Source organism: Rhineura floridana, chromosome 13, assembly GCF_030035675.1.
Source record: "Rhineura floridana isolate rRhiFlo1 chromosome 13, rRhiFlo1.hap2, whole genome shotgun sequence".
NCBI lineage: Eukaryota > Metazoa > Chordata > Lepidosauria > Squamata > Rhineuridae > Rhineura > Rhineura floridana.
In genome coordinates, this window is record NC_084492.1 from 6,051,261 (window position 1) to 6,075,399 (window position 24,139).

A 24,139-nucleotide genomic window follows, 5' to 3' on the forward strand; every position below is an offset into this window, starting at 1 on the left:
TGGAATAATAAATAGGATGTGTTGTCCGTACTTTACTCGAAAACACTGCCTTCTAGAAATATCACATACCTCAAAGGACAAATACAGCCCTCTCCCTCCCTCCTCGGAGATCCTAATTCTTATTGCTAGTATCTGACTGCTACCACACAAACCAATTCTATAGTTGAGAGATAAGAAGCTTGTCAACAGGTCCCAGACACAGACATTGTTGCCTTGAAAAAATAATTCTGAGTCTATACTCAGATTTCCACACACTCTCCTGTCTGCCACACCCTGATGGGACAGGAACAGACCAACTCTCAGATAACATTATTAACTGGTTTCTAATCCCTTGCCTGCTGGAAATGAAGCAGACAACCAAGAAGCAGACACTTTGGGCTCAGGCAAGTTAGTGGGGTGGATTCAACATTTGGCCAGGTGAGAGAAACCTACCTTTTCACTCATAGAGTCTTCAAATTTGTGGTTAAAGAGACACTTGTACACCCTGCCTTCCCCAGCCTGAGTCTGTGAAACAGAGGAACAATATAGGTCATGAACTTCATGAATTCTGTTAGTATCTGTAACTTTTGAAATGTATTTAACACCTTCATATCCTCCTCCTACTTCAAAGAACTTAGGGCAGAGCATGTGCGATTATCACATATTATCCTAATAAACCCATGAAGTAGGTTAGGCAAAATGGTTTATTCAAGGCCACCCAATGAGAGTCACAGTTAACTGGGGATTTGAACCCAGATCTCCTTAGTCCAACTGCAACATTTTATCCTCTACATCTCACTGGCTGCTTTTTATCATAGGCCAACATTTTGTGATTGGCATGCCTTCTGTCATTCATCTATGCTGTCATTCATCTAGCTCACAACTAAGCACTGCATGTATATTGCTGAAATGAGTTCAAAAGATTGCCTATACAGTACTTAAGACTAAATTATTTGCACTGGACCTTTGAAAAATCTGTTCTTGTATCTCTTAATTAGTTATATGCAGGGGCATTTACTGAATGACTGGGGGGGGGGGCAGTGGACCTCTAGTCCAAGAGGGAGGAGGAGAAACAATTTACATTTTCACAGAAACGCTCTCGATCATCCCGGCAAGCGAAATATAAGTGTCGGTCCAAGTGGAAGTCATCTGAGGAGAGCTCAGCTACACGGAGAATAGCCTTCTTGCACAAGTCTGAGACTTTCATTCGGGGCTCATTCTCTTCTGCCTCCCTCACCAGACCTTTCTCCAGGCATGCCACCACCTCACCTTGAGAATGGGCATCCTGAAAGCAGAGAAAGAAGCTAACCAGTAGCCGGAAACTCTTCTATCTGTTACTCCAGGGGTCTACAGAAGCATGTAGCTGAAACATGGTTCAGTTAAATATATATGTAACATTAAGTCTCCATCCCCTACATTCTGCAGGTGAACACACCAATGTATCCCAGTGGAATACCAAAACCTGAAAGAGCCTGTAGTAAGCCTAATTCTGAAGACACCCTATGTCCACTAAAGGCTAACAGAGCCTTCCCAGGGTGCTCTTCCAGAGAACAGAGACTCACTCCAGAAACTTTCTTCTGCCAAGCAGTGGTACAAAGTCAGAGGGAGATAGAATAGCAATTTTAAATAGTGGCCACAGATCATCATCAACTGGCTTCTTTAGAGCACCACCGATTCTAGTGAGATGAAACCCTCTTCCCTCTACCCACATTTAATGGACCTGGAACCAGACACATTTTGTAACTGATTACCTTTTCTCCAAGTCGAATGCTGCCACACTTCAGGATGTTAATATCATTTCTGCAGTCATCCATGAAACCACAGATCAGGCGGTAATCACTGAAAATTATGGCTGTCATTTTGGTGATGTACTGGTGACACTGGTATTCGGTGATGTTTCCTCTATGATCTACTAAGCAGGACAGTAAGTACCCTTTTCCAACAGGTTCATCAGCACATTCTTTGATCTGTCCAGAAAGACCCACGATAAAAAGAAGTCTGAATATCACCTGGCATTTGTCAGTAATTTAATGTACTGTCTTCCCTATCTATATGGACATTTGGGGTGTCTCTCAATACCGAGGGACTATATAAAAACCTTGATACTAATTTTAAGAAATAGGAATAGAAAAGGTGAGAACCAACTGTGTGTCCCCTAAAAGTTTCAAGAGAATAAAAAGTGTGGTTGTCAACCTCCACTGATCTCACCCTGAGGAGCAAATATGAACATCTAGCGAGCAAGTTCCACACTAAGAGCAAGGCATAATCACTCAGTAACTAAAGATATTATTCGCAGAAAATATAGGCAAAATATGTTCCTCAAGGGCAGCAAGGTACCAGGGTAAGACTCCAGGTGAGATTCTCAAATATAGCCAGGACAGGTAACCATTCAGTTTCTTGAAAGCCATTTTAAATTTAATCCATCACACTTCAGGTAGCCATTGTAAGCACCACATGACCGCAGCAACAATCCAACAATAAAAGTCCATATTCTACATTCTAAACGAGATGCAAGTGACAGAACAGCATTGCTACAATCTCATATGTATGAGGGAATTGCATAAGAGAATTTTTAACCAGAGCATGAAGTGTAGTCTATAATTTTCTCCTTTGAAAACCCACAACGCAAAGCTGATAATGTTTTGGGAACCAATATTCTGAGCCTGGTCTAAAACAGAATGGGGACAGAGGCACTGCTGACTTTTACAGAGGTTTGGCTTTTAAGTCATTTTCTACGAAAGGGAAACATCACACAGCTCGTGAAATGCACTACATTTTTGCCATGTCTTTTCCTCCAGGGAGCTGAAGATGGTGCACCCTTTTGATCCTCACAACTCTGTGAGGAAGGTCAGTATGAGACAGTGTGATTGGCCAAGGTCATTCAATAAGGTTCAAGCTGAGTAAGAATTTGGAAGAAGGAAAATCTTCCTGGCCCTAGGATGACACTCACTACATCACACAATGGCATTCAATATACTGACACTTCAGCTGGTAGCATGGAAGAGGTTCCCAACCATCCCAGTTGGGAGGGAACATTAAAAAATACAGGGTTCCTTTAGTGCACGTGAGGAGACACCAGAACCAACTACATACTGTACAAAGCAGTGCTACAAGAGAAAAACAAGTATGCATTTGGCTTTATAATGGCAGGGTTAGAGGAACAGCTTAGAGCACTGCAGTTGTTCATACTTGGCTGCCTTCATCTTAAGATGGGCGTGTGAATTACGAACCCCTCAAACACTCACAGAGACAAAGCTACAAATATTGGTGAGTTTCCAGTGTGCTTCAAGTACTGTATGTCATTGTCAAGGGAAAGCTCTCACATTTGCTCTTTCTTGAAAGCTGCTCAAAAAAGCTACCCGCATTAAACTTGCAAAAGGAACCCCAACATGGCTTTTTTGAACAGTTTACATGAAGAAGCAAAATGGAACTCATCTCTCTTTGCAGCTGTTTGCGTTCTCTCGTCTCTAGATTTTGTATCTGGTTTTGAGCCCCCTCATACTAGTTTGTTTTTACCTCCATACAGTAGGGGCCCGCTTTACAGTGCTTCGCTTTACAGTGTTCCGCTAATGCAGCGGTTGTCAATTGCAGAAAGGCCCTGCTCTTATAGCGCTTGTTCCGCTTTTACAGCGTTTTTTTGCAGTCGGGCGCCATTTTGGTCAATGGGTTCCGCTTTACAGCGGTTTTCGCTTTACAGCGGGGTTCCGGAACATAACCTGCTGTATGAGTGGGGCCCTACTGTACTATAAACAAGTTACGTAAAATAGTTCCTGCAGTTACCAAAAAAGTCCCTTTACTACTGATTTACACAGGACTACTGGAAGACAGAAAGGTCTGGAGATAAATATCCAAATGCCCTCCTGGCATTTTGACTGCAAAGCATGAAATGGTTCAAAGTTTTCCTCTTCTACATGTAAACTGTTAAAGCTGCAGCAGCCCTGTCCTCTTCTTTATGTGGCCACCCTAAACCCAACCCCATTCTATTTAGGCAGAGGCCTTTTCAGCTGTCACCTTGTCACAGGAGAGTGGTAAAAATATGTCTGGAACTTGTCCTGTTTTAACAAATAAAGCCAATAAAAAGATCAGAGATGCAGGCATGGATTAATCAGACACCACCCCCACCCCTAGGAACTATTGTGATTCTCCCCAATACAAATCCTAGATTTGGAATGTCTAGAAGATACGTAGCAGGAGCATATCAGACCTCGGGCATGACCTTTAACCGAACCAGACTGTCATCTCCTCCCCCCGCCCGAAGGGTTGATGTGTTAAGAAATAAAAAACCGCTTCAGAAACTCTAGATCTAACAGGAAATAATGTGGTCTGGCCTGAGGTAGCAACTTTTTAGAAAAGCAGGAAACAGCTGGTTTTTAGTATTATGCTAGCTTTATGCAGGAACCGCAAGATGAACTTTGAATGACAGCAACCGCTTGACCGCACTCTAAGGAACAGAACCTTTTTAATCTTAGCGGTTTGATGGCTTACTAGGTAAAGAAACCAATGTCTTATTAACCACATTTTATAAGAATATCATTAGCACTATGTAGTGACAAGTTATCATGTTGAGGTGGCTTTTAGACAGGGTAGAAGAGCATATAAGGAGCTTTTTAGACGGTAAGAGTGCTCGCTCTCTAACTTGGTTGTGAGATTGAGACCCAGGCTTAGTAAAGTATACTTTTATATTGTAAGACCTGATCAATGCTCTTCTAATCATTCTTAGGGAAAGTATTTTCTGTATTAGGGATAGATAAATAAAATAAGAGTTGTATTACTCATGGTTGTTCTTGCTGGCTCTTCTTTATAATAATTGTATCTCCCATAACACATCTAGAGGGTTTTGTTACTTACAAGAGGAACCTTGGTTCTTAGGAATCATAACACATATTGGGGTTCAAAATCTAAAGAAGACGTTACCAAGACAACTTGTCAGCAGCAAACAGGACATGACAAGTATATGTGGATGAATGCATCCTTCACTCTCATTATTTTAAGTGGCCAAACAAAGCAAGGCCTTTGGTTTAACTTACATTATTAACCTACAAATAATGAGAATTATGAATATGTATTTGAAAAGTCCACTGAACTTTCAGTCATAAAGAGAACCCAAAATCTACAGTTGCAGAGTATTATTTGTTATTTCTCATAACTGCAAGATAATTTCAATAACATATTACACATCCTGAAAACCTAACCTTTATGTTCTCACTGATACCACCACCAGTTTCTAATTCAAAAGCAAGTCGGGGTGCTGTATTTCTGTATTTGGATAAACAACCATAATGCATAATTTAACATTAAATCTGTTCTCAACTCAGAAATTCATCTTCTACATAATTTTTCAGACAAAATAACTACAAATTCTGGGGTCTTAATTTGTCTCAGTAATAGTTATCTCTACATTAACCACATTTTAAAAATCTAAACTTAATCATATACAACAAATTAATCAATCAATCCCTTAACAAAGATTTCATACTTCACAATGGAACATTCTATGCTTGTATCTGGACTTTCTATAGTTAAAGAGAGTCCCATCAAATAAAACTGTCAGCTCCTCTCCCTTCATATAACCTACTAATTTTTATGTTAATAAATTCCAAACTCATCCCAACTGACTACCACGTTGCAGTGTCCCCATCTTTTCATTTGGCTTCAATTTCAGTTCCCAGTGTAGCTAAATTAATAATCAATTTCATGCTTCTTGTTATCTCCACCATCTTTTATTATATCCTAAAAGTGGTAATGATCACCCAATCTAAGATAGTTCTGTGTGTGCTTTTTTAAAAATGAGGGATGCACAATGGAAACAAATAGGTGTACCTAGAATTTACTTTAAAATATTCTTAGATGCCAGGATAATTGTTCTGAAACCACCTCAGGCACAAGACTTCATGGTCCCGTACAGTTCATTTAAGCTAGAGTGGGGCTTCTTTCTTTGGTTTCTGAATGCCCAGGCATCCACCAAGTCACAACCAGTGCAAGATTTCCACAGCGCGTATAACAAAGCACCCAAGGAAAAGGATTCTAACCCAAAGAAAGTTGTCGCTTGCCAGGGGTGAATCAAAACAAAGGGTGATTAAGGAACCTAAGCCAATCCCAAATGTATTACAGGGAAAAAATCTGACCATTAACTGCAGAACTATCAAATATTGACTGGAATGGTGAGGAAAAAGAGGTGCCCTAAATAACACAACTCAATTCAGCATGTCCAGGGGAAGAACAAGCCCAGGAAAGCAAAGTAAAATTCTTCCCTGAAGCCCTGTACCTGTCAACCAATAAAGGCCATATGTATAGTACATGATGGATGGCTCTTACATTTCTGGCCATGAACTGTGAAGTACCATAGATGAGTCACAGTGCTATCATTTTGGCCAAGGTCTTCAAGTAGGTGGTGGTGATCCAGCTTCTGGCATGCTTGGAGAAAACTGATTCCACTCCATTCCAGTCTGGCTTCACTGAAACTGCCTTGGTCACCCTGGGCTGATTAAATTTGTCAGGAGACAGTGAGCCTGCTCATTCTCCTTGCTCTCTCAGTAGCTTCCTATACTGTTGACCACAGTATCCTTCAGGAATATGGGGGCCAGGGGCACTGTGCTTCAGTGGTTCTGCTCCTGCCTCCAGAGGTGCTTCCAAAAAGTACTTATGGAAGGCTACTGCTTGCCACCATGGGAGCTTTCCTGTGGTGTTCCACAGGGTTCCATCTTGTCCTCCATGCTATTTAACACCTATTTAACAGTGGGGAGCTATCGTCAAGAGATTTGGAGTGAAGGGTCATCAATACGCAGATGACGCCCAGCTCTATCTCTCTGTTCCATCGGAACCAGGAGAATGGTTGAAGTGCTAGACTAGCTGGGCCAAGGAAGTGATAAATGCCTCTTTACGAGAGGGAGTGGTCCCGGGCTGTCTGAAAGAGGCAGTGGTGAGACCACTCCTGAAAAAGCCTTCCTTGGACCCAGACAATTTTAACAGCTACAGGCCAGTGGCGAATGTTCCATTCCTGGGCAAGGTCTTGGAACGGGTGGTTGCTGGCCAGCTCCAGGTGCTATTGGATGAAACTGATTATCTAGATCCATTTCAATCGGGTTTTAGGCCCGGTTTTGGCACTGAGACAGCCTTGGTCGCCCTGTACGATGACCTATGTCGGGAAAGAGACAGAGGGAGTGTAACTCTGTTGATTCTCCTTGATCTCTCAGCGGCTTTTGATACCATCGACCATGGTATCCTTCTGGAGAGGCTCGCGGAGTTGGGAGTTGGAGGTACTGCTTGGCAGTGGTTCCGCTCCTACTTGGCGGGTCGTCTCCAGAAGATAGTGCTTGGGGAACGTTGCTCGACACCGTGGGTTCTCCAATGTGGGGTCCCGCAGGGTTCCGTTTTGTCTCCCATGCTTTTTAATATCTACATGAAGCCGTTGGGAGAGGTCATCAGGAGTTTTGGAGTGCGTTGTCATCAGTATGCTGATGACACGCAGCTCTACTTCTCCTTTTCATCTTCTTCAGGTGAGGCTGTCAATTTTCTGAACCGTTGCCTGGCCTCGACAATGGACTGGATGAGAGTTAACAAACTGAAGCTCAATCCAGACAAGACTGAGATGCTGTTGGTGGACGGGTTCTCTGATCGGATGGTGGATATATACCCTGTCCTGGACGGGGTTACACTCCCCCTAAAGGACCGGGTTCGTAGTCTGGGAGTCTTTTTAGACTCTTCCCTCTCACTTGAGGCTCAAGTAGCCTCGGTGGTTAGGAATGCGTTTTACCAACTTCGGTTGGTAGCCCAGCTACGTCCCTATTTGAGTAAAGAGGACCTTACATCAGTGGTACATGCTCTGGTAACCTCACGTTTGGATTACTGTAATGCGCTTTACGTAGGGCTACCTTTGAAGACAGTTCGGAAGCTACAACTAGTGCAAAATGCGGCGGCCAGATTGCTGACAAGGACCAAGCGGTCCGAGCATATAACACCTGTTCTGGCCAGCTTGCACTGGTTGCCAATATGTTTCCGGGCTAGATTCAAAGTGTTGGTATTAACCTATAAAGCCTTATACGGTGCGGGACCACGATACCTTGCGGAACGCCTCTTCCGATATGAACCGGCCCGTGCACTACATTCTGCTACGAAGGCCCTCCTCCGGGTTCCAACTCACAGGGAGGCCCGGAGGGTGATGACAAGATCTAGGGCCTTCTCAGTGGTGGCCCCCGAACTATGGAACAGTCTCCCTGAGGAAGTACGCCTGGCGCCGACTCTGCTCTCCTTCCGGCGCCAGGTCAAAACCTTCCTATTCTCGGAAGCATTTTAAGTTACACTGATTTACTTTTTAAAATGTTTATTGTATTGGATTGTTGATTGTATTTTAGTATTATTTTGTTATTCATTGTATTTTTATGCTATTTTATGTTCACCGCCCAGAGAGCTATTGCTAGTCGGGCGGTATATAAATTTAATAAATAATAATAATAATAATAATAATAGTGCTTGGAGGCAGTGATGGGCTGGATTTGGGCCAGTAAATTGAAATGGAATCCTGAAAAGGCAAAGGTGTTAGGTGTTCTAGGCTCTCACATCTGGGAGGTGGAGAGACTACTTATCCTGGACAGTTCTCCTGGAAGGAGCAGGTCCTCAGCTTGGGGCACTGTCACTGTTTTTCCAGCTACAGTTGGTTCACCAGCTACAGACCCTTATGGACACAAATGACTTGGCCACTGTACTCCATGCTCTAGTAATCCTCCAGACTGGATTATTGCAAAGCGCTTTATGTGGAGCTGCCCTTGAAGGTGAGTTGGAAACTTTAATTGGTCCAAACTACAGTGGCCAGATTAGTGGCTGGGGTTCCATTTAGATCTCATCCGTTTTAAAACAGCTGCTCTGGTTGCCAGTATGTTTCTGGGCCCAAATGAAGGTGCTCATGTTAGTATTTAAGCCCTAAATGACTAAGGCCCCAAATGTCTAAAAGACCACCTTCTTTATTACAGAACCTCTTGGATGATAAGATCAGCAGAGGGGGCCCTCTTGGTAGTTCTGCCACCCTCAGAAGCTCAGGGGGTGGGGTGGCTCAGGAGAGGGCATTTGCTTTGGCAGACCCTAAGTTGTGGAATTCCCTCCCCACAGACATGCATCTGGGAACTTCACTGTACAATTTCAGCAAATGCTGAAGATGAACCTCTTTACCCTAGCCTTTGACAAGCGACATATACATATATTCACTAATAGGCAAAAAACCTTGCGGTTTAAGAACGTACCTAAATCCCACAGATATTTCTATCAAACTTTTAAAAGTAAGGAAATTGGTCAGCTATAGTGAATGCACCAGGGGAGCAGGAGGAGACCTGACCTCCTCTCTCGAGATATTGGACTGCCCTACAAATTTGTCAAAATGCAAACACAATTTGGGTTGATCTTTCACAGTCCAATCCACTTCCTGTGTAGCTTGTAAAAATTTGGTAACATGTGCCTCTGAGCATATGGTGAGTGGTGGCATGGGGGTATTTTCAATTTAACACTGCAGAATGTGAAAAATCCACACTGGCTATAGTGTATGTGGCTGCATAATATACTGTGTATATTAAGGTGTTGGATGACAACCTGGAAGACCATGGTTTGAATTCACACGCAACCATGAAGCTCACTGGGTGACCTTGGGCCAGTCAGTGCCTCAGAGGAAGGCAATGGTAAGCCCCCTCTGAATACAGCTTACCATTGCCAGAGAGAGAGGGGGGAGAGGGAGGGGGAGAGGGAGGGGGGAGGAAAGGAGGGGGAGAGAGGGAGGGGGAGGCAGATTAGTTAATTAGCCCTCACCCAGCCCATTATTGAGTCAAAGCAATGACTCAAGACATCCACTACCACATCATGACTAAATGAACAGAAGAAATAAGACTTATTGATGACACTTCACACTGTTGACCTCTTCCAGCAGTTTCTTGTAGGTTTTAACACAGTATGAGAGGAGAGTCAGAACCCTGCAGCACTCCCTATCTTAAGTACAAAAGGGTTACACAGTAGTATCACTTTCTGGAATCAACTAATCAGCCCTCCAGGCAGAAGGGAAGCCATTAGACTCCAGTGAGTAGTGGCGGTGTCACCATGTCCCATCCCTGGTAGCGGTTGCAGTATGCCATGGTATCAAATCCCTCTGCAAGATCCAGGAGAATTAGAAGCTTTGCACTCCCCTTGTTCTTCTTGTAGGTGAAGTTGTCAATCAGAACCACCAAAGTAACTGCAGTTCCCAAAACTGAAACCAGACTGAAATGAGTTTTGAATATCTGAGTCAACAAGAGACATCTGATGGTGTGCCATCACCACCTACTTAAGCACTCTGATCAACAAGTAGGTAGGTGGTTTGCAACCAGTAAACTGTAATTGGAAAACTTAGTATTGTCTAAAAGGAGGGTATTGTCTCAGTGATCTCGTCACTGTCTCCTTCAAAAGGCAACAAGGACTTTCTCTTAGTTAAGCATTCGCTGTGCCCCAGCATCCCTTGATTAGGAGTTATCAAGAAACACAGAAAAGGACAAGCCTGGAAGGATGCTGCTGTCTACATCGTCAACATTCTCAGGCTGCAACTGCAACTCTTGCAAGCAAAAACAATTAGAAAGGCATAAAGTAACCATTACTCTTTTTCAATATCTGTTTGTTTGCTTGTTATTTGATTTACATCCCGCCCTTCCTCCCAGCAGGAGCCCAATATACAACTCTAGTGTACCCGTCCTTGGTAGCAAGAACAAGATGGTCTAAATCTAGAATAGGTTAGTGGCCTATTAACATGTTCCACTTGTGCCATCAATTAAAATAGTGTCCTGGAAAGTACAAAAAGAATAATCCCATAGCTTTCAGCTGTTATATTTAAAACACATTAATAAGGCTCTTTAAAATCTCATTCAATTCATCTCAACAAGAGTTCAATGTTTTCTTAGGTAGAAATAAAGCTAAACATGCACTGCCCACCACCGAATCTCCCTCAGTCTTACCTCTGAAATAGTGGACTTGCAAACCTCTCTAGCCACTGATTCAAATTTTGGATCTGTGGTCAGGTTCAACTTGTAGTTCCACAACAGCTGGAAAGAAAGTAAGAAACACAAGGTAAATCACATGTTATTTTTCTACTGCAGACTTTTTCATGATCAACGATACCAAACAGGAAGATGATTCAGACTTAATAAAGCAACTTAGCCTCATCTAACTATATTTTTCATTGTGGTATTTAGGCTGCTTTGTACAAGTTAAGATTTAAATCTATGCAAACACAAGCTAATCAATACATTTTCTGCACAGCAGTTTTCAAAATATTCTCAGAAACACATTAATACACCGATGCTGCATCAGTAGAAGAATGCAGACTTCAGGTGGAAATGTGGTATATAAATCTCAACTTTTTCTGAAATTCAATGACAGCTTGTATTCATGAAGAATCAGAAAGCAAACAGGGCAATGATTAGTGCGGCTTGGGCTCCTGTGCTCATGATGGGATCCATAGCTATTCAGTCTTATCCACCTGACCCAACAACCCTTTAAACAGCTACATACCATGAGAGCATTCCACTGCTAAGCCAATTATATACCTATTTTTCAGCTATTTTTAGTGTATTTTTAAAAAAATGTATTTTAGCATTCTAAGTCGCTGAAACCATTTCAAGTGGATGAGCGGTATATAAGAAATACACATCATAAGACTATGACCAGTTCCAAAAATGCATTATGTACATAAGCCAACACCAGCCTTGAAGACTTAGTAGATGCTTCTTAAAGACAAAAGTGGGGAAAACAACTGAAACTATGAAGAGGGTCTTACAGCAACCTAGCAAATAAGTGCTATGGGGTTACCCATAAAAATGCTCATACATTCTTTGCTCTCTTTCTCCTCCCCCTACAACAAAAAGCATAATGCTAAGTAAAGGCAGCTGACAGTCTCCTCCCACAACCCCCATTATTCCTGACTTTTTTAAATACTGAATTATCTATGGCAGAGACAGAGGAAGAGGTTACAGTTGCCTTAGTTTCCTCAGCCCTGCAAAGCACCAATCTATAGCCATGGTAGGAGTGAGTACAGGTAAGTGACATTTGCTGCAGCAACTGCTGCACGCGGTAAATTACACAGCTCACTAACTATTTAGCTTTGCATTTTTATTTCTTATTATTTATTTTAAAAATTTCTGTACCATCCTCCATTTAAATGGATCCCAGAATGACATATAACAATAAAAAAATTACAGCAGCAAAATATGATCCATTATAAAATAAAAGCTAAAAAGACAACAGCTAAAAAGCAAAAAACAGATGGAAGGCAGAGGCAGTCACTTTAAAAGGCCTGTGCAAACAAAGCAGTCTTAACCTGGTGCCAAAAAGACTGTAACATCAACACCAGTTGAATAAGTTGGAGCGCCACCACAGAGGACCATTTTAATTAAGGTATTCTTCAGTGCCTACATAAACACAAATATAATGTTGTACTGCTTGCCTGGAATTAGTACAGATGTTCATATCAAAATGATCACAAAGGAAAATTTGTATCAGCCAGGCATTCTATTGGAAATCAAAATTCTGTCCATATGGGTCAGGTGTAGGGAGCCTTTGGCCCTCCAGATGTTGCTGGGCTACAACTCCCACTGGCCATACCTGCTGGGGCAGATGGAAGTTGGGATCCAACAACTTCTGGGGGGCCACAGGTTCCCCACCTGTGATGTAGATGGTCATAGAGAAATAAAGAAATGTGACCTTTTACTACTTTAAGGAGCCGGCCTAGGATCCCAGAAAGATGCCAATTTGCTAGCAACAAATATTGCAAAGTGATACGCATCATTTAAGGTAGTGGTTCCCAAACAATGCACTGCGAGTGTCATTCAGGCAGTCCACAGAGTGTCTGTGAAGAACAGTGGGTGCAACAGATGCTCCGTTGTTCTTAGAACCTGGCGATGTCCTGGCTAGAGAAGCAGACTCAGGATCAATGACTGGGTTGTGCATGAAGCTTGTATTCTAGCAGTCAGTTCAGGAATGCAGCATCAAAACATACAAGGCATATCAGGATACAGAACAGCTACAATCTAGGCATGGAAGCAGCAATGGAGAGTTGTTGCAACAATCTTATCACACCCAAACATTCTAAATAAAAGAAGTGGGTGGGCACTCTATTTGCCTGAGCTAATTTTAGCACTTTCTAGCCTTTTCAGCAAGGCGGGGACTCCATCTAGAAGGAGAGGAGAATTTCTGAAGCCTCCTTTTCCTCAGTCTGCATGACCTTGGAGAAATGGTTGTCTCTGGCTATGACAAACTACTCTCATTCTTATCCCTTTGGAAGAGTCCAGTCTGTTTATTGGAGTCTATCTGTTCAATGGCTAAGTCTGGGCTAGGTGCCAGTAACAATTCCTCTCTCTCCGGCATAGGCGAAGCGGGATTACTGACATCAATAGATTCACTAGACATGGAGCTGCCTGAGGTTTCTGGAAGCATTTACCTGTGTTTTCCTGAGAGCCCTCCATAACATCTGTAACCTACTCTCCATTCTTCCAATCCTGCCAAAGGTTGAACATGGGGTCCAACCTCTTGAATGCTCCCAGTGTTGGAAAACCCACCACCTCCCTAGGTAGTTGGTTCCATTGACATACTGCTCTAACAGACAGGAAGTTTTCCTGATGTTCAACCAAAACCTGGCTTCTTGTAAATTAAGCCCATTATTCCGTGTCCTGCACTCTGGGATGATTGAGACGTTGCATTCCTGCACGGAGCAGGGAGACTCGATGGCCTCATAGGCCGCTTCCAACTCTACTATTCTATGACAAGCAATCCACCCAGAAGCTGAGCGGGATGAACTGGAAGTGACAGCAGAGGAGGCATTTAAGAGGAGTGGAGAGAATTAGCAGAAAACTTAATGGGAGGCTAGAATTAAGTTGTTTAATGCTGATTCAATTGCAACGTAGCACAGCACAAGTGCTATCACAGGCATGAACACTTAATGATTTTTATGGTCTGTGGGGAGGAAAGTTTGGGAGCCACTGATGCAAGGCTACTTCCCTGTTAGCTTTTAGGTGGCCTTTAAATATCTTTTTATTTTAATCTGGTTTTATTAAAATTATGACATGTTTATTAAACTGCATTTTCTCTGTCATATGAGATTTTTACTGGTCTGATTGGAAATTGTCATATACTGCTTTCCCCAGCCCATTCCATAACATCTGTAATCTACTCTCCATTCTTCCAATCTTTAATCTTTTTTAAAGATATTTTGGCTTTCCATATTAATTGTAAGCTGTCTTGAGAACACTCCATTTTGAAAGGAAATATATGAATTCCTAAATAAAGGAGCAAGTGCCGCCCCAGTAGAAAAATGGCACACTTACATGGTTGCAGTCTGATGAGATTTCATTTTCCGGCTGGAAAAAAAGAAAAAGAAAGTGACATTAATTCAGAGTAGGTCAGGTTACACTGTCTTCCAAAAAGCCACATACAATTGTTTCAGAATAATGTACATTATTAAATAAACTTTGAAATTAGACTACAAAAGATCATCAGCCCACAGATTAAACAGTAATTTATCTAATCTAATCAATTTGTCACCAAGAGACTGAGCTCGACTGAAAGGCAACAGCCATAGGGGTTTTTTTCATATTGATCTTACACTGCTTTTCCAAAAGTATTATTTCATAAAGAAACAATTTAGACAGTCTTGAGGATTACAATGCATGCTAGAGTTCCATCAAACAAAAGCAAGCATTTCATTCATGAAATGTCTTTGATGACCTCTTCAGATTATAAAACATTCTGCATTTTTTCCTGCCTGTGTGTAACAGTTCACAATTATGAATTACACTTTCGTAACATACAGAAGTGCTAACAAAACCCACACAAATTTTACGCTGCCTCCTTTGGACCTGTACTACTATGTACAATCAGGAACAGAAGAGCAGAAGTTATGAAGTCTCCTCACCAACAGAGGAATGAGCTCTATGGGAAGAGGAGGTTGCATTATTTCCCCGCACCCCCTGTCTACAAACTGCCACCAACAGGTCAAAAAACCCTTTAGCTGTAGGCCTCTGCTCAGCCAGGACTTCAATCAGGACTTCCCAGGCTATTTCCCATGCACTGTACTCCCTCCTTGCACATTATTATTTTATTTATTTATGTACATATTTACTAAACTTACATCCCACCCTTCCTCCTAGTAGGATCCCAGGGCAGCAAACAAAAGGGCTAAAAACACTTTAACACATCATAAAAACAGATTTTAAAATATATTAAAATGAAAACATCCTTAAAAACATATTAAAACAAAACACCTTTAAAAACATTTTTTTAAAAAAGGTTTAAAAACATATTGAAAAGCAATTCCAACACAGATGCAGACTGGGATAAGGTCTCTACTTAAAAGGCTTGTTGAAAGAGGAAGGTCTTCAGTAGGTGCCAAAAGGTAACAGAGATGGCGCCTGTCTACTATCTAACGGGAGGGAATTCCAAAGTGTAGGTGCCACTACACTAAAGGTCGTTTCCTATGTTGTGCAGAACAAATCTCCTGATAAGATGGTATCTGCAGGAGGCCCTCACCTGCAGAGCGTAGTGATCTGCTGGGTATATAAGGCGTTAGAGCAGCCTTTCCCAACCAGTGTGCTTCCAGATGTTGTTGGACCACAACTCCCATCAGCCTCAGCCAGCATTGCCAATGGTCAGGAAAGATGGGAGTTCTGGTCCAACAACATCTGGAGGCACACTGATTGGGAAAGGCTGGGTTAGAGGGTCTTTCAGGTATCCTGGTCCCAAGCTGTATAGGGCTTTGTACAACGAAACTAGAACCTTGAACTTAGCCTGATAGCTAACAGGTAGCCAGTGCAATTCTTTCAGCAGTGGGGTGACATGCTGACAATACCCTGCCCCAGGGAGCAATCTTGCCACCGCATTTTGCACCAGCTGCAGCTTCCGGACCAACCTCAAGGGCAGCCCCACATAGAGCACATTACAGTAATCCACCCTGGAGGTTACCAGTGCATGGACAACAGTGGTCAGGCTATCCTGGTCCAGAAATGGCTGCAGCTATCTTACCAGCCAAAGCTGGTAAAAGGCACTTCTAGCCACAAGGTCCCCAGGGCCTCTAGCAACAAAGATGGATCCAGGAGCACCCCCAGACTACGGACCTGCTCTTTCAGAGGGAGTATGATCCCATCCAATACAGGCAACTGACCAATTATCTGAACTCGGGAACCATCAACCCACAGTGTCTCCGTCTTGCTAGGATTCAGAGTCAGTTTACTGGCCCTCATTCAGCCCACCACTGAGTCCAGGCATTAGTTCAGGGCTTGCACGGCCTCTCCCAATTCAGATGTTACAGAGAAAAAGAGCTGGGTATCATCAGCATACTGCTGACACCTCACCCCAAATCTCCCGATGACCACTCCCAAGTGCTTCATATAGATGTTAAACAGCATGGGGGACAAGATGGTACCCTGCATCACCCCACAACACAACTGCCAGGGGGGCGAAAGACCTATTGTGAATGCTATTCTCTGAAAATGACCTTGGAGATAGGATTGGAACCATTGTAAACCAGTGCCTCCGATACCCATTTCAGCAAGTCGGCCCAGGAGGATACCATGGTCAATGGTATCAAAAGCCACCAAGAGATCAAGTAAGAATAACAGGGTCGCACTCCCCCTGTCCTTCTCACGATAAAGGTCATCCATTAGGGTGACCAAGGCCAATTTAGTCCCATAACCAGGCCTAAACCCAGAATGGAATGGGTCAAGGTAATCTGTGTCATCCAAGAATACTTGCAACTGCTGCACCACAACCTTCTCAATCACCTTCCCTAAGAAGGGGGTATTTGCAACCAGTCGGTAGATGTCACAAACCAATGGGTCCAGGGTGGGCTTTTCAGGAGCAGTTGGATCACTGCCTCTTTCAGAGTGGCTGGAGCCACTCCCTCCTGCAACGACGCATTGACCACACCCTGAATCCACTCAGTCAAACTCCCTCAGCAAGCTTTAATAAGCTAAGAAGGGCGAAGGTCAAGAGGACACATTGCTGGCCGCATCGTTGAAATCACCTTGTCCACATCATCAGGCCACATAGGTTGAAACCGATCTCAAAAAGTTGCAGCAGGCGTTGCACTGGACACCTCACTGGGGACTACAGTAAATGTGGATGGGGCATCAAGATTGTTACAGAGGCGAGCAACTGTACCCTCAAAGTGCCTTGCAAACAATTCACAGTGGGCCTCCGAAGGGTCTAAAACTCCATTCTCTGGAATTGATGTCAACAGACCCCTGACAATACGGAAAAGCTCCACTGGACGGCTATTTGAGGATGCAACGGTGACAGAGAAGTGGGCCTTCTTTGCCGCCCTCACCACCACACAGTAGGCACGGTTATGATGTTTTACTCATGCCCGATCAGCCTCACAGCACATCTTTTGCCACTTGCACTCTAGCCATCGTCCAGCCTGTTTCATTGTCCTTAGCTCACTAGCAAACCAGACTCCACAATGCTGGAGAGGGCACTCGGGGACATCCTTGTCAAGAGCCCAACGCGTCTTGCTGTTCCACAGCATGACAAGGGCTTCAACAGGGTCACCTGCTCTATCTACTGGTCCGCCCCCAGAGACTAATGGAGCCGGATGGTTTCCAAAGGGCTCTGGGGAGTTTTCCGGCTGATAGGGCTGGCACTCCTGTAGAAACCCTGGTTGAACTGTGGAATACAAAAATGACCTGGGCAGTTGACATGATTGCTCCTGAGCGCCCTCTCCTCTGTAGAGCTCGTACGGCTCCATGGTATACCCCAGAGCTGAGAGTGATGAAACAATATAGGAGACGGCTTGAGTGCAGATGGAGACGAACTCCTGGTGGATGCAATTATACACTGGTAAGTGCAGATGGTAAGCTGTATTTAGAGGCAGTAAGGTCAGCAAAAAAACCAATATTTTGCTGCCACTATCAAATCATCAATCTGCCGCCCAGCGGAGCTCTTCAGAATTGTCCGGGGGCTATTGCACTCTGGCCCTAGGGACATGATAGAACCATCTGAGGCCCGCTGTAATGAATTTGCTAGGCACTTCCAGGATAAAATCTTTAGCATCAGCCAGGACTTAGACTCCAGTGTTCTAGCAAGTGAATCAAGCGAGGTATCCAGAGCACAGCCTTGTCCCGATTTCTTGGATGAGTTTCAGTTGGTGCAGCCTGAGGACGTTGACGAGGTACTTGGACAGGTTCGTGCAACCACTTCTGTGCTGGATCCTTGCCCTTCTTGGCTAATAAAAGCTAGCAGGGATGGAACAGCCGGCTGGGACAGGGAAGTGATTAATGCCTCTCTGCGAGAGGGGGTGGTTCCTGGCTGCCTTAAAGAGGCAGTAGTGAGACCACTCCTGAAGAGGCCCTCCCTGGACCCAGAAAATCTTAATAACTATAGGCCGGTAGCAAATGTTCCATTCCTGGGTAAGGTCCTGGAACGAGTGGTTGCAGGCCAGCTCCAGACACTCTTGGATGAGACCGATTATCTGGATCCATTTCAGTTGGGTTTCAGGCCTGGTTTTGGCACAGAAACAGCCTTGGTCGCCCTGTATGATGACCTTTGTCAGGAGAGAGATGGGGAGTGTGACTCTGTTGATTCTCCTTGATGTCTCAGCGGCTTTCGATACCATCGACCATGGTATCCTTCTGGGAAGACTGGCTGAGTTGGCAGTGGAAGGGACTGCATTGCAGTGGTTCCACTCCTACTTGGCGGGTTGCCTCCAGAAGGTGGTGCTTGGGGAACATTGGTCAGCACCAGGACTCTCCAGTATGGGGTTCCGCAGGGGTCAGCTCTGTCCCCCATGCTGTTCAACATCTACATGAAACGGTTGGGTGCGGTCATCCGGAGCTTTGGAGTGTGTTGCCATCAGTATGCTGATGACACGCAGCTCTATTTCTCCTTTTCATCTTCTTCAGGTGAGGCTGTCAATGTGCTGAACCGGTGCCTGGCTGCGACAATGGACTGGATGAGGGCTAATAAACTGAGGCTCAATCCAGACAAGACTGAGATGCTGCTAGTGGGTCGTTCTTCTGACCAGATGGTGGATGTCCAACCTGTCCTGGATGGGGCCGCACTCCCCCTGAAGGAGCAGGTTCGTAGCTTGGGGGTTCTCCTCCAAATTAATTACTGCAATGCACTCTACATGGGGCTGCCTTTGAAGACGGTTTGGAAACTGCAGCTTGTGCAAAACACAGCGGCCAGATTGGTAACAGGGACCAGACGGTCCAAACATATAAAACCAATTCTGGCCCGCTTTTGCATTGGCTGCCTGTATGTTTCCGAACTCGATTCAAGGTGCTGGTTTTGACCTATAAAGCTTTACACGGCTTGGGACCACAATACCTGATGGAACGTCTCTCCCGATACTAACCCACCCGTACACTACGTTCAAGATCAAAGGCCCTCCTCCGGGTGCCTACTCCAAGGGAAGCTCGGAGAATGGCAACAAGGGAGAGGGCCTTCTCAGTGGTGGCCTCCAAATTATGGAACGATCTTCGTGACGAGGTGTGCCTGGCGCCAACATTGTTATCTTTTCGGCGCCAGGTCAAGACTTTCCTCTTCTCCCAGGCATTTTAGCATGTGTTTTAAATTGTTTTAAATTTTTAAATTGTGTTTTAAATTGTTTTTAAAATATGTATTTTAAATTGTATATTTGTTTTAATGTTTTTGGTTGCTGTAAACCGCCCAGAGAGCTTCGGCTATGGGGCGGTATACAAGTGCAATAAATAAATAAATAAACAAACTTCCCCAGGGCATTCAGAAATCCTGTGGATTCCATTAGTCTCCAGGGGCAGGAGAGGATTGGAGCCATAAGTCTAAACTTCACCAGGAAGTGGTCTGACCATGACAATGGGGTGACATCCACCCCCTTTATCTCCAGACCACCCCTTCCTCCATCTGCAGCAAAAACCAGGTCAAGAGTGTGCCCTCTCCCATGCATCGGGCCAGTGACAACTTGAGACAGCCCCATGGACAGCCCCATTACAAGCCCCCCCTTTCAAATCCCTCCTCAAAGCCACTCTTTTTTGTAAGGCATTGAGATCAATCATGCTTAAGTCCATGTTAAGTGTATTTGCTCACATTCACCCTCTTACTACCCCCTTCTTTTCCTCCCCTTCCTCTATTGTCTTCTTTGATGTCAATTAAAGACTTTGGGAGGCACGAACCTCTCTTTTTTTGTACTTATGACACTCTTATTTGTGCACCATGTGCACAAATGGCACCAAATATTTTTTAAAAAATAGCAATAGTTCTACCCACCTTCAATCAAGAACAAAAAAACCTTACACAACCTCCCCTGGCTCTTAGTTCCCCTCCTTCTCCAAATCTGTGCTAGCTCCAGCAGAACTTACTCTGGCTCCTAATTGGAAACCTGATCGCTGGCTGGTACTCCACAGCGCTCTTCATACTATAAAAGTGCAGATGCACAGGCACAATGGGAGCAGTGCAGGCTTCAGGGAACCTCTCCCTCCCCCCACTCCAACCTGAGCTGGTGTGCTTGGTCTTAGCACTTCCCTGGTAAAAGTCCTTAAGGCTGAGTTCAACTACCCTGCCTTCCCAACTGCTTGTTTCCTTTTGCAAAGCAGCCACGTGATATCAGTATTTGCCTAAGTGGGCGAGAGCCAGCAGCAATATCTTGGAACGAACTGACGCTTGTATCATTTTTAGCAAGAGACTGAGGCCACACCTTGTACTGTGCAGATTCTTATGTAGCTTGCCTCGATATTTGCTCTGGGACTGCAGAGGTGAAGGAAAGCATGCGCAGGCCTCTGTCAGGAGCCAGAAGACCAAGGCCCACTGAGAGAGTGAACCCCTGCCTCCTCAGGAAGAATAGAGTGGCATAGGGAAGATCAACTTGGCCCCAGCCATTGGCCAGAGATGCAGCAGGTGACCTTTGCCCTTCCTGAAAGAACACTCCACTCCAACAGCCTGTGGCCCTAGGCAGGAGAAGCAGGCAAAGGCAAAGGGAATGCTGGCCCCAGCCAAAGGAACAGAAGCCACCAGCTGCTTTTCAAGCAAGGGAAGATCAGCCCAGCGCAAAGTAGATAAAAATGCCTGCTTATAGTTCACCACTTTGTTCTGGCCTTGATGAACTGATCTCCCTCCTCTACCTTTTCTCTCCACCACCCTTCCCTTCTTGTGTGTCTTTGTCTTTTTAGTTTTTAAGCCAGATAGCAGGGCTTTACCTTTTTAAAATAATGATGAGAGCTGTTTTGGCAGATAACAATTATGGGACTGAGAAGTGAGATAATATACAGAAAGTAATTAAAATTATCTGAAATAAAGTAAGCAAACGTGCACAGGATGATGTTCCAGGTTTGGTACCTCAGTGAATAATGTTTATCTCTTAGTACCCTGACCAGGAAACACACTCCATTCCCATTCTGCATCAACGAAGAGCAGCTACCTTAAAAAAATTAAAAGATACTTATATGCCACTTTTCCAGACAAAGCCCTTCATTATTAGCACCCTAGAAACAAAAACTACAAGCATAAAAATCATTACTCAATATCAATATTGAGTAGTATCAATGTAGCTAAAAGCTATACACTATTTTATTACACCAGCTAAGGCTCTAGGCGAAAAAGAAAAAAGGACAAAACTATTTCATTTTCTAAAGTCAACACTGGGGGAGGGAAGAGACAAGCTTTATGTAGCCTTTCAATGACATCCATATTCCAGCAAACAGGATGTGGTATTTTTAAGGGACAAAGGAGTCCACTTCTCTGAAAACAATTTGCCAAAAGTTTCTTTAGCACAGTTAGTGGGCAAAAAAAAATAAAAAATGATGGCCTAATTCATGGCAGTTCTAATGAACTGCTTCTCTTCTCCAAAGCAAGGCAGCAACATAACATTTCAGCCAGACTCTTCTCATCAATTGGAATATACTGTAATGCTAAAGGTTTCCCCCCTAATGCCAGCATAATTTTCTTCATAGAACTTTAGTACTCATATACCCCAAATTGGCAATAAATTCTAACAACGGAAAAGATGCCTATATTTAGCACTAAGTTATTGTTCAGCAGTCTAGGTGCATACTTAAAATTTATAGCCATTCACATCAGCAATATAAGGGTGTGCTTGCTGCAAGGGCCACGTGAATGGGGCTGCTAAGATGCTCACTAAATTTCTGTTTCATGTTGAACATGACAACATTTCAGGCATTCAAATCTGGCTTGTGCAAGAGACAAGATTATCTTCTTGGACAAATAAAAGTTCCCTCTGCCACTGTGTTAAATATTAGTGTATATTTCAGTTATGAACTGCCTTTATCTTATCTGCCTTAGTTATTGCACCTTCTTGGACAGCAAAGTTGCTTCCATTTTTAATCATTAACATAATAATAATTGCACCCCAGGTATCAACAGTTTGAAAAACATTGATCTAGGCATTGGGACCTGCTCCAATGGTCTAGAACTGCAATAAAGGTTGCCCTATATTCATAAAGAGAGCAAGCCACAACGGGTTACCCTTGGATCCCAGTAAAGATGCAGTCAAATTTGATTCCTGAAATGCCTATCATCTTAATGATATGCAAGGCTGGGGATTTAGGTCATTTGAGCTATAACACTCAAGGAAAAAAGGACAGCAAGACAAAGTTTGGAGGCCATAAGCACATTTTAATATCCGCCCCCACGCCCCCAAATTAGTTGAAGATGATGGAATTTCCCTCCAGATGCTCAGAAAAGCAAGGGCAAAGAACAATAAAGCCAAATGTCTCCTACAGATTTTATATTAAATGAGATGCAATTTAGATGATTCTTCAAATCCTTAGCAATGCAGGCTTACTGATCCAAGTAGCTTAACTGAGGTCATATAGCAATGGTCTTAAAAAGAAATCATGAACTCACAACTGTTCCTCTATAGCATTATGGCTCCCCAAAGTGTTTTTCATATTCGTGCACAAACTAAAGATCACAACACAATGCAAGAAGAAAAGCTTGGCTAACCAGTTGATGACAAGGAAGTGAAGTCGCCCTACGGAAAAGTTCTGCAAGGCTCATACCCTACTGTGCAAAGTGAAACTCTTTCTAACACACAACCAGCAGACTCCTATCCCAACACAAACAGTTATTGGATGGGCATGAGCAAGCTGCAATTGTTCCATTGTCATTTGGAAAACAAAAAAGGCCTTAAAGCAGCTACACAAGTACTCTGAAAAACTCTTCCTGCCCGCACAATTAAAGTAAAAGGAGGATAAATTCAAAATTAAGGCAATTTTGAAAGCATTACTTAAATCAAGACAGACAAATAGCCAGTGTAAATCAAAATTCCCATTTCGTAGTTCATATTTTCCAATTAAATAATCATATTTAGAACACAGGGCTACGCAACATCTTATACCACCTAGAAACAAAATGTAAACGACTTTGTCACATCCCTTTTGCATTACAAATTTTTACTTCCTTGGTCACAAGAAGGGCAATGGTAAAATGAATGGATTTTTCTTTAAATTGCTCTCTCTATACACAAACAACAGTGCTAGGCATGATTGTGAGTCGTCAATTCTGCTATAATTTTCAAGAAGAGGAGACTTGGTAGTTTTCTTTATGAAATAAAATGTCAGTTTGCTTGCGACTAATTGGGAGACTAACTAACTAATGGAGGGGTGGGGAACCTGAAGCCTGGATGCCAAAGGGAGCCCTCAAGGCCTCGCTATCTGCCCTTGGAACTCTCACTAGGCCAAATCCCCTCTCCAGGCAACACCCCTTATTAGCCCTATCCCGCCCTTCTTCCAAAGGCAGACAAAATAATTCAACAATAAAAATAATTCTATAAACACTTACAATTAAAACATTCTTTTAAAGCTGCAGATAAAAACTTCCTAAAAACAACTGCAAATAAAAACATTATTGTGTTCAGTTCAAGACCAGCTGGATTGGCTCCCTTTTAGCCATCAAAGGCTTGGTAAATAGAAATGTTTTCAAATTCCTCCTAAAGGTCAATAGTGTTGGAGACAGACACACCTCACCAGCAAATGCATTCCACATACAGACAGCCACCACTGAAAAGGCCTTGTCATGGGTCGATGCCGGTGGCAGCACTACCAACAAGGCCTCCTCACCTGCTGATTGAAGGAGCCGAGATGGTGTGCTGCATGGCTGGAATATGCCTGCGAACTGTGAAAATGCCTCTTGCTTGCCTGATTTTATTTGTTTGTTTCATTAAATATAAGAAAAAATA

At 43.5% G+C, this 24,139-nt stretch overlaps 1 protein-coding gene across 1 annotated transcript in view; it reads right to left on the bottom strand.

The window, feature by feature from the left end:
- GLG1 (golgi glycoprotein 1) overlaps positions 1-24,139 on the bottom strand; it is an 84,758-nt gene that overhangs the window by 41,353 nt on the left and 19,266 nt on the right. The window contains exons 2-6 of the mRNA XM_061593706.1: positions 14,301-14,333; positions 10,938-11,024; positions 1,731-1,946; positions 1,061-1,264; positions 433-504 (exon numbers count right to left, since the gene is read on the bottom strand). Coding sequence (XP_061449690.1) covers positions 433-504; positions 1,061-1,264; positions 1,731-1,946; positions 10,938-11,024; positions 14,301-14,333 — 612 coding nt within the window. The remainder of the gene's footprint in view (positions 1-432; positions 505-1,060; positions 1,265-1,730; positions 1,947-10,937; positions 11,025-14,300; positions 14,334-24,139) is intronic.